Genomic DNA, 11,779 nt, shown 5'->3' with positions numbered 1-11,779 from the left:
TTTTCCGAAACGTCCATTCCCATTGGCTATAGCGAACCCATTGCGGGCGGGGCTTCTGCAACCCGCGAGGCAGGTAGGGGAGAGCTCTTGCCCCCTCGCTCGCTGTCGGGGGCGAGTCAACAAGAAAAGTGCAAACATGGCGTCGAGCAAGAAAGACGCTGGGAGCGGCAGATTCGACAAAACTGTCAACGGGAGACGTTCGACGAAACAAAAAGAAGCTCCAGTGGGTGAGTCTTGATTATTTTTTTGAATGACATCTCGTCCGAGCCCGCCCCTAACATACTTTCAATTCCTTGCTAATTTAGCTGCTAACGCCCTCGGCTGGCTTTTAAACCGTTGGCCGCTTAGCTCCGCACATCAAAACAATTTAGCTTGTGACGCTAATAAAGCGTCCGTATTTGTAGCGAAGAAATAATATCACCTTTTTCCCATGCCCCCCCCCCCCCCTTGTGTTGACAACCAGCAACCCCTACAATCCCCCCACCCATCATAGCGTTCTGTTACGTAGATTTATGCTTACTTTGGCCGCGTTTTTGTGCCCCAACTTTCAGCTATCTGACTAAGTAATGTTGAAAATTAACTATATCAAGTTTAATACCCCTTTTACGTTTTTTCTCTGCGTGTTATCAGTCATAATGATGTTTCACAAGTTCACAATCGTTACGTCAGTCCAGACAGGAAATGGCTGGTGACGTCACAGGACACTTATTCACTTTAGCATCCTGTGTCCTCAAATGTTTTCTTGTCTGTATCGTCTTAATTCCGGAGTTGTTTTCATCAAGGGAGTGGCACATTTCGAGGTTTTTGCTCATACGTGAGTCATTTCTTCCCCCTGGGTTTGCATGATGTATTTTCTGTTGTGCTTACGTCTATGGGTATTGTGGTTTCCTCTCACTGCCCCCCCCCCCCCCCAAAAAAAAGTGCTTTGGTTCACTGAGGACGCGTGTATCTGCACATTGGTGAATTTGATTCTTCCAATTTAGAACTAAATTCTTCCACAGGAAGTGTAAATAGAAATATATTGACCCATATATATATATATATATATATATATATATATATATATATCTCTATGTAGGAATTCATATATATATATATATATATATATATATATATATATATATATATATACTAGTGAATTCCTACAATCAATAGAGACCATACAAAAAATGTTGAAAACAAAACTTTTTTTTCCCCCACCCCCTACAACTTGTAATAAATCAACGTCATATGATTTAATAATAATAATAATAATAATAATACATTTCATTTTTAAGCACCTTTCAAAACTCTCAAGGTCACTTTACAGTCACTGTTGTATCAAAGTTGTTGTTCTTCTCCTGCTTCACGTTCTTCGCTTGTGTTGGTCTAAATAGTCAAACAGCAGTAAAAAAAAAAGTCCTATTAGTCACTGGATAAGATTTTCTGTGGATGAGTAGCGGCAGCCACACACGCCAGGGTTCAGTCAACCCGGAAGTAACTCAAATAGATAGAAAGCTCGCTAGCTAGCTAATAGATACAGTAATAATAACAATACATTTCATTTCGAAGCACCTTTCAAAACTCTCAAGGTCACTTTACAGTCACTAGCTAGCTAAACGATGGCTAGCTAGATAGCTATCAAGCCAGCTAGCTACCTTACGATTTATAATAATAATAATAATAACAATAATAATAATAATAATAATAATAATACGTTTCATTTAAGACATCGTCCGCATATTTACAGGGCAACAGTGACAACCATCAATAAAAGCCAGGATGCCAATCATCCAGATAACAAGCTAGACAAAACAAAGGCTATACCGGTGACGCTTTCATCCATTACAAGTTTGGTAGGCCCGCACAAGTTGTTTTTTTTTTTGTTCAATGCGAGCAGTGGTAGACTCGATTAAATTTGATAATGATATTTAAACCAGTTTCACCTGATAGTTAATGACAGTTGGACTTGACAAATATGAGCTGTGCCGCAGCATGAACACAAAGTGATGCCCGCAAGTGTGGCAATAACCTTTCAACCCAAGTCGTCCTCCCAACCTGACCAACAGACCAACCTGAACAACAGGATGCACGCAACAATGGTTGTGTACACATAAGCTGTGTGCATGACAATTATAGACGAAAGGAGCCAGGTTGTGGCTCCTCTTATGCGGAAGTCACATTCTTCTTCATTCTTGTTGAGACAAGGCCTCATGGCAAATATGCTATTAAAAAAAAAAAAAAAGGAAACAGGCCCCATTGCAAATTTCCCCATTGTGAGACTATTTATTATTATTATTGCAGTTTATTTATTAGACCAGTTGCCAAGAGAGGGTGGGGGAGAGAAAGAGAGAAAGAGAGAGAGAGAGAGAGAGAACGATAGAAAAAGAACAAGAGTGAGAGTGAAAGGGAACAAGAGACACAGGGACAAAAAGAGAGCTAGCGATGGAGGGAGCGCAAGGGAGAGAGAGACAGAGATAAAGAGAGAGAGCAAGAGAAAGAGAATAACAGAGAGAAATAGAGAGGGATAAATTGAATCAGAATCAGAATCATCTTTATTGCCAAGTATGTGGGACACACAAGGAATTTGTTTCCGGTAGAACACGCTGCACTAGTATCGTTGTCAAAAAGACTGCTAAGTGGCACTATACAGTTCCATTTTGGCTACTGTTGAAAGAGTTCAAAGAGTTAATGGCTTGGGGGAAGAAGCTGTTTAAATGTCTGCTGGATTTGGTGCGCATGGATCGGTAGCGCCTGCCTGAGGGGAGTAGCTGGAAAAGGTGGTGGGCAGGGTGCGGAGGGTCCAGTAGGATTTTCCGCGCCCTAGTTTGGATTCTTGCAGTGTGAATTGAGAGAGGGAGAAATGGAGAGAGCACGAGTGAGAGTAAGAGAGAGAGAAGTACAGAGAAAGAATGGGAGAGAGAGAATGACGGAGAGATCAAGAGAGAGTGAGAAATTGAGAAATAGAGAGAGCGAGAGAGAGAATAATAAAGGGAGAGAAATGGAGTCAGCGAGAGAGGGGGAGAAATTGAGAAATGGAAAGAGAGAATAAGAGAGAGAAATGGAGAGATTGAGAGTGTGCGTAAGAGTGAGAGAGACAGTGAGAGAGAGCGAGAATAAGAGAGAGAGAATAAGAGAGAGAAATGGAGAGATTGAGAGCGTGAGTGAGAGTAAGAGAGAGACAGTGAGAAAGAATGGGAGAGATAGAAAGAGAGAGAGCGAGAATAAGAGAGAGATAAATGGAGAGAAAGAGAGAGGGAGAAATCAGTAGAGAGAGAGAAATGGAGAGAGTGAAATGCAAAGAGTGAGAGGGAGAAAGAGAGAGACAAATGGAGAGAGCCAGTGAGAGTAAGATAAAGAAGTACACAGAGAGAATGCCAGAGAGAGGCAGAAATGGTGTAATAGAGAGAGTGAGAGAAATGGAGAGAGCAAGAGAAAGAGAGAGAATAAGAGAGAGAAATGGAGAGAGTGTGAGTACAGAGAGTAGAGAGACAGCGAGAGAGAGAAAGAATGGGAGACATAGAGGAGAGAAAGAAAAGAGAGAGGGAGAGAAAAAAGAAACAGATCAAGAAATGTCATCCTTCTGCTCTGAATTTAACATTTGTGTCACATTCAGGCTGACATTTTCTTCTTTATCACGTCCCCCTGCTGGATGACTGAAATTGACTATTGTGTGTTTCTATATATTAAAAGGTTTCACCGGGTGAAGGTTCACATCTAAGATCCATGCCACACACACAAAAAAAACAGAAATATAGAAATAAAAAGACCATTTATACAGACATGGCACAGTTCGCTCGTTCTTTTTGGCTTGACAAACGTGACGAATATCTCCCAACGTGAACTAAAAACATCTTACGAAATGAATTCTCAGAAACGTTCTCAGGATTTTATTTTTCGCCAAATGTCACCTTAGTTCGTCTTTGGCAAGTGTTCAGCCCATGCGACATAGAAATAAATAAGCTAGCTTTTCCCGCTCCTGTTCAGTGGAGTGAAGAAGATCACCCAAAACTACTCAGGGTTTCCCCTCAGTTGGAAGAAAAAAAGCGCATTTGAGGTTTCTTTCCTTGAGTTAAAGGACAACCGACAAGTTGTGTCTATAATTTGTAAAATGGCTTCAAATGACTTCTACTGAGCATATTTTACTAAGATTCCACCGCATATAGCTATATTTTACGTTTTAAGACTCGCGCTGAATATTCCGGAAGTCTTGTTTTTTAGTTGGTGACGAGTCCGTACATGACGTCACGGAAGGAACGCCCCTGATCGAAAAACGGACACATTGTAGCAGTCCTTCCATCACGTCAATGCATTTTGCTGTACTTTGGTCTGAAAACGTCATGAAGGACCAAAAAGAGGCAGAAGAGGGCGACAAAGCTCCATGGAAGAAATTAATCAGACTGTGGAAACGGGCTGATTAATTCCTTCCACGGCTTTGTCGCCATTTTCTGCCATTTTTGGGTGCGACATTTCCCACCCCTGATGCCTCAAAATGACACAAATAAATTCTTTAATCGATTGCAAACATGTATGCTTTCCTCTTCAGAACTATTTGAATCATATTCATAACCGGATGAGTAACAAGAAAGCATATTCTCTGAATCTGAAGCCATTGTTTTGATTCTCCAGCAATGCAAGACGTCTTGCCGTGTCACCACGAACAAGGGGGCGGGACCTTCTGAAACCGGCCACTTCCGGTTTCAAATTGAAGTACTTTTTTTAGACACTTTCATTGGTGTGTTCATTTTTTCATTGGTGTGTAAGGTAGCTGCTGGCTTTAGACTAAAAACTGTAAAGTGATGAGAGTTTTAGGTGCTTCGAAATTAAATGTATTGCATATTTTGGGTATTTTACTTCCGGGTTGATACTTTATAAGCAGTTACTAATAGGACTTTTTTTTGTTTAAGCTTTTGAGCGATACTTTTATAGATATTTTGGGGTTTTGGGTACCCAAAAATATCTATAAAAACCCAAAAATATCTATAAAAACCCCAAAATATCTATAAAACGTTTTTCTGATGTCAGTTAAGAAACAAAAAAGTGACGTCGGTTGTCCTTTAAAGTACATCTCACATTTTTTTGTGTGTACTACTCACTCGATCTGATGAAACACGTGACGGAATTCAACTTGAGACATGTCCTTTTGAGAAACCACAACTTCCCATGACGATAACCCAGTCCTGAGTGAGGCGCTCATGGTGCGGTTTCATACTTTCAGACGTCACTGAGAATACCCATTGTACAGTAAAGTCTCGTTATATCGATATTCAAGGGAGTCCGAAAAAATATCGATATAACCGGGACTATCGATATATCCGACCCTGTTTGCATGTAATTTTCTCCGTGCGTGCATAGAAATAGTATCGATATAACCGAGACTATCGATATATCCAATATCGATATAACGAGACTTTACTGTATATAAATAAAATACAGTAAACGAGATATAACGAGACTGTATATAAATAAAATACTAGTCTCGATATAATCGGATATATCGAGACGGTTATATCGATATATCCGGAGAAAATTACATATCGATATATAACGAGACTTTACTCCCTTGTCGATATAACAAGAAATTTTCTAAAATGCCACAGTAAACCGAGCCACCCAAAAACCATAACAATCTTCCAAAGGGGTTTACGTTCAATGTCTAGAACTTTACTGTATATAACAAATAAAATACAGTAAAGTCTAAAAAAGTTAATAAATCGATATCGTTATATCGATATCGGATATATCGATAGTCCCGGTTATATCGATACTATTTCTATGCACGCACGGAGAAAATTACATGCAAACAGGGTCGGATATATCGATAGTCCCGGTTATATCGATATTTTTTCGGACTCCCTTGAATATCGATATAACGAGACTTTACTGTAAATAAATATGTAGATAAACATAAAAAAATAAATACATGAATAAATACAAAAATACGCGAATAAATACTAAAATACACGAATAAATACATAAAATTATACAGTACATAATCCAGATTCAGGGAAGCTAATAAACCCATCACTGAACTCAATGATTATTTTCAACATTACTTTTCATGATTCATAACGTCCATAATAATAAGTCATAATTCTACAAGTGAGAACAGAGGGCAGAATATACGCAAGAAGAAACTGGAGATGTTTTTTTTTTTCTTTTTCTTGGATCTACTTTGTCATGGTCAACACCCCCGCCCCACTAACGTCACCTGCCAATTCTGTCGAATGTCAAACTGGGGGGGGGGGGGGGGGGGGGGGGGTTCACTTATCTGTTCCGGCGCCGCTTAAAAACCCGCATGGTGAGAGTCGAGCAAATCCACGACGCTCCCGACAAGATATCAACTCCGGGAAACAAAACGAAGCTGCGCGAGGAAAAACAGAAAGCGGTCACTTCTTTCCTTTGGGTGATCCCTCCTCCTTCCCTTCTTTTCTTTTCTTTTCTTTCCTATTCACTCTTTTTTTTTCTTTTTCTTTTTTCCCTCCACGCTCGCAAGACGGAATACAAGCAAGGACTGAAGTTTGAGCACAGTTGGTAAAGTCAATTATTTAGTTTTTTTTACACCTCTGTTAGCACTGCCCGTAAATTGCAAGCTAACGTATGTATGTTGTTTTTAGGGTTTTGATCTTTTCACTTTGGACAACCGACCTCACTTTTTTGTTTTTTAACTGACACCAGAAAAACGTTTTATAGCATCTAAAATACCCAAAACACGCAATATGATATTTTTAATTCAAATGCAAAACACCAATAAAAATGACTTAAAGTGTCCAAAATCTGCAAAAAATTGAGCTGCGAATTGGGCATGTTCAGAAAGCCCCGCCCCCATTTCGTGACGTCACGCCAAGACGTCATGCATTGCTTGTGAATCAAAACAATGGCTTCAGATTTGGAGAATATGCTTTCTTGTTACACATCCAGTTATGAATATGATTCAAATAGTTCTGAAGAGCAAAGCATACATATTTGCAATCGAATTTATTTGGGCCATTTTAAGGCAACATTGGGGGACAATCTCTCACAAAAAAAAAGAGGCACAAAATGATGACATCCTGCGGCCACCTCCGTTTCCACAGGCTGATAAATTCTTAAATGGCGCTTGGACGCCCTCTGGCGGCTTTTTGGGTGCAACACGAAGTCCCCAGACCATACAACTACAGCAAAATACATTGACGTGATGGAAGGACAATGCGTCCTTTTCACGGTCAGTGGGTGGTCCTTTCGTGACGTCACGTACGGACTCGTCACCAACTCAAAAACAAGACTTCCTGAATATTCAGCATGAGTCTTAAAACGTAAAATATAGCTACAGTAAAGTCTCGTTATATCGATATCGGATATATCGATAGTCCCGGTTATATCGATATTTTTTCGGACTCCCTTGAATATCGATATAACGAGACTTTACTGTATATGCGGTGGAATCTTATTAAAATACGCTCAGTAGAAGTCATTTGAAATGATTTTACAAATTATGGACACAACTTATCCGGGGACGTCGGTTGTCCTTTAACTCATTCATTGCCAGACGATGCGCAAAACAATGTCTCCACTCCAGTGCCAGGGTTTATAATACGCTATTGGTGCAACAAAAACATCTCTTGCTCCCTGCGCTGTTGTTTGGCTTTCAGGAGATTTTTGCCGACTTCGCGTTTTTCTGTCTGCATTGCCTAAAATGTCCATCCCTCCCCAAAAAATGTCCTCCCCGTCCAAGTGACTTTGTGTCTTCATCCCCTGGCAGTGATGGACACCACGGCGGTTTTTGCGGCCCTGTACAACGTGTGCGAGGAGAATGCCGCCTTCTTCTCGGGAGGAGCCAAAGGGCCTCAGAACGACACGGCCCGCAGGCTGGTGGACACGATGAAGCTAATCCAGGAGCACGCCCGCAGCCTGGAACCCGTCGTCTCGGGCTTTGCCGCTGTCTACCACCATTTTGATTTCGACCCGCACATACCGGCCAATGGTTATCGTTCTCTTGTCAAGGTAAGGAGGCAACACATTTTGGGTATGAAACACCTCAACCTATTCACTACCAGACGATTTGCAAAAAAATGTGTCCACTGCAGTGCCAGGGTTTTTGTCATTTTAACTCAAATTGCAGGACTCGCAGAATATTGACTTTTCGGACAACATAAACATTCAATTCTGCGAAAGAAACGCTCTGAATTGGTTGCCAGCCAATCGTAGGGCACACAATGACGTACAACATAATGATAATGCATTTCATTTATGAGTGCCTTTCAAAACTTAAGCTCACTTTACAGTCACCGGTACGTTTCTTTTTTTTGTGGGTGAGCAGCTGCAGGCATATGCGCCAGCGTTCACTCAACCCGGAAGTAACTCAAATAGATAAAGCTATCTAGCTAGCTTATAGATAGCTAGTAGATGGCTAATAGTTATCTAGTTAGCTAGGTAGCTGATAGATATAGCTTGATAGCTATATAGGTACTAGATAGCTAGCCAACTAGCTAATAGATAGATAATGGGTAGCAAATATAGCTAGATAGCTAATAGATATAGCTATATAGCTAATAGATAGCTAGCCACGTTGTTAGCCAACTAGCTACTGAATAGCTAATGATAGCAAATATAGCTATGTAGCTCATAGATAGTCCTAGATAGCTATATAGCTAACAGATAGCTAGCAAGATAGCTAATGGATAGCAAATATAGCTATTTAGATAATAGATATGGCTAAATAGCTATATATCTAATAGATAGATATCCAGCTTGTTAGCCAGCTAGCTAATAGTTAGCTAATAGATTGCTAGTAGATAGCTAATGGATAGCAAATAGATATCGAGGCATAACAGACCATATGCGACAACTATTTTAAAAAATACAAAGCAATATTTTCCCTCCCACGAGGGGGTGGCATTTACCTGTTGTACAACCGCCCCCACTTCCATTGCAGATAACTCCAGACCCATATAACTTAGGAAATAACTTTTTTTCTGATGAAAGAAGAGAGTCTCAGGTTTCTAACGCTGAATTGAATGTTTATGTAGTCCTAAAACTTAATATCCTGTAGGGATAGGGATCCTGTAATTTGGAGTCGACACATTTTTTTTCACATTGTTTGGCAGTGGTGACATTTGGACCGTCATCTGAGATGAAAAAGTGGATTGTAACAACACTTTTTGTTTAGGTGGTGCGTTGCTGCCTCCTCCACATCATCCACAAGGGGCGCTACATCACCGCCAACCGTCGCAGCATCTTTTTCCGGATGGCCCACAACGCCAGCGAAATGGAGGCCTACTGCAACGCCCTGTGCCAACTACGGGCGCTGCTCTACCTGGCCCAGCGCATGTTACACGACAACGGCCACGGCAACCTTTTCTTCCACGACGAAAGCGGCCTCAGCGAGAGCTTCGTCCGGGAATACAGCTCCATGCACAAGGGCTGCTTCTACGGCCGCTGTTTGGGCTTTCAGGTTGGATACGAGTTTGAATGGCGAGCTGTCCGTTGAAGGCCATAGAAGTTTTTAAGTCAATTCTCGCATTTCGAAAACGCCGTTCGGCAACTATTTAGGAGCCATGCTGGATATATTTTTACATTGGGGGGGGAACCTGCCAAACAAAAATGGGGCCCGTCAGAATTGAATCGATATTTGTTCCCGGACCACCTCTGCAAGAAATGAAGTCCACGATACAGAAATGGCATTTAAAAAAAAGATTGAGACAGACTTTTCAAATAAAACAAAGAGCAGGAAAATATTGTAAGGTTTGCTGGAGGTAGCAGAGATGAAGATGTTGAGATTTTCTTTGGGAGTGACCAGGTTGGATAGGATCAGGAATGCGTACATTAGAGGGACATTTAGCTGGCTACCTAGCTAGCACCTTATCTGCTTTCTATTAGCCATCTAGCTGGCTCGTTAGCTATCAAGCTCGCTATCTATTAGCTATCTAGCTGGCTCATTAGCTATCTAGCTAGCTATCTATTACTTATAATGCTGGCTAGCTAGCTATTAGCTACCTAGCTGGCTTTCTATCTATTTGAGTTATTCCGGGTTGAGTGACCGCTGGCGCGTGTGGCTGCTGCTGCTCACCCACAAAAAAACTTGTCCCGTTACTGTAAAGTGACCTTAAGAGTTTTGAAAGGCGCTTATAAATATGTATTATTATATTATTATTATTATTATTATTATTATTATTATTGTTCCCTGCCAGACCATGTGTAAAAATGTGTCCACTCCTGAATCAGGGTTTTTGTCATTTTCACTCAAATTCCAGGACCCACAGAATATTGAGTTTTAGGACTACATAAACATTCCATTCAGCGTTAGAAACCTTAGATACTCTTCTCTTCTTAGAAAATAAGAGTTAATTGCTATGTTATATGGGTCTGGAGTTATGTGAGCTTGAAATGGGGGCGGCTGTACAACTTACAATACAATCCATGCATTGATTTATATAGCGCTTTAACAATAGCTGAAGCTGTAACAAAGCGCTAACATGGACAAAAGGGAACTGCTGCCCCCTCGTGGAAGGGAAAAATATTGCCGCAGGTCTTCTTTTTCTCCCCGCCGTCCAAAAATATGTTAAAAATATATACTCAACTGTAGTTTTGTAACCAAAACTTTATTCGTCTTGCGCTTCAGCTTCTTTGATTAAAAATGAAAGAATGCCGATTTTTTGACCTTTTATCTTTATAGCAGCTAGCTTGCGAGTTCTGTACAATATGGTGTGAGCTGCATTTAAAACACAATGTCAAAATTTGGAATGTTACACTCAAGGTCATGATTTTGTGCTTTTGTGCCCCCCCCCCACCAGTTCAGTCCGGGTATCCGACCGTCCCTGCAGACCATCGCTATCGGCCTCGTGGCCTTTGGAGAGAACTACAGGCCTCATCAGTCTGGACTAGGTCAGCATCGTCTTCATTGTCATTCGAGGGTCACTCGTCTCATCTCACCTCACCGCCTTGGCGCTAACATTTTTGGAGTGATACATATTTTTTATTAAATGTTTATTTTTCTTTACAAACCAATACAGGTTACTTATACAAGCCTTAAACATACTTATATAAGCCTTAAAAGTCACTTTTTTGTTTAACTGACCTCAGAAAAACGTTTTATAGCATCTAAAATACCCAAAACACGCAGTATGATATTTTTAGTCAAATGCAAAACACCAATAAAAATGACTTAACGTGTCCAAAATCTGCAAAAAAATAAGCTGCGAATTGGGCATTTTCAGAAAGTCCCGCCCCCAGTTTGTGACGTCACGCCAGGACGCCTTGCATTGCTGTAGAATCAAAACAATGGATTCAGATTCGGAGAATATGCTTTCTTGTTACACATCCAGTTATGAATATGATTCAAATAGTTCTGAAGAGAAAAGCATACATGTTTGCAATAAATTAAAGAAGTCCTTCCGTGTCATTTTGACGCATCTGGACTGCAATGTTGCGTCCCAGAAAAGAGGCAGAAAATGGCGACCAAGCTCCCTGTGAGGAATTAATCAGCCCGTTTCCACAGGCTGATAATTCCTTCTATGGAGCTTGGTCGCCCTCTTCTGGCTCTTTTTGGTGCAACATGACCTTTTCTGACCAAACAAGCACAGCAAAATGCATTGACGTCATGGAAGGGCTGCTACAATGTGTCCTTTTTTTTCGGTCAGGGGCGTTCCTTCAGTGACATCACGTATGGACTCGTCACCAACTCAAAAACAAGACTTCCGGAATATTCAGCGCGAGTCTTAATATGTAAAATATAGCTATATATGGTAAAGTCTCGTTATATCGATATTCTCGGGAGTCGGAAAAAATATCGATATAACCGGACTATCGATCTATCCGATCC

The 11,779-nt window shown here is 40.8% G+C and overlaps 1 protein-coding gene across 5 annotated transcripts in view; it reads left to right on the top strand.

Moving 5' to 3' along the window:
• The first annotated feature begins 29 nt into the window (after positions 1-29).
• Positions 30-11,779, top strand: part of lipeb (lipase, hormone-sensitive b) — a 31,157-nt gene continuing 19,407 nt past the window's right edge. The window contains exons 1-5 of one of the 5 annotated variants that reach the window (XM_088998991.1): positions 125-227; positions 6,476-6,513; positions 7,721-7,962; positions 9,128-9,412; positions 10,752-10,842. In XM_088998991.1, coding sequence (XP_088855117.1) covers positions 7,723-7,962; positions 9,128-9,412; positions 10,752-10,842 — 616 coding nt within the window. In that variant the 5' untranslated portion in view covers positions 125-227; positions 6,476-6,513; positions 7,721-7,722. Of the gene's footprint in view, positions 228-6,475; positions 6,514-7,720; positions 7,963-9,127; positions 9,413-10,751; positions 10,843-11,779 lie in introns of all 5 variants that reach the window. The other 4 variants (XM_088998988.1, XM_088998989.1, XM_088998987.1 and 1 more) reach the window with 4 other exon arrangements.

This window comes from Hippocampus bargibanti, linkage group LG06 (genome assembly GCF_051943395.1).
Source record: "Hippocampus bargibanti isolate YZ-2025 linkage group LG06, ASM5194339v1, whole genome shotgun sequence".
In the NCBI taxonomy this organism is placed as follows: Eukaryota; Metazoa; Chordata; class Actinopteri; order Syngnathiformes; family Syngnathidae; genus Hippocampus; species Hippocampus bargibanti.
Note: the sequence above shows the minus strand (reverse complement) of the source record. Positions and strands in the feature narration are given on the sequence as shown.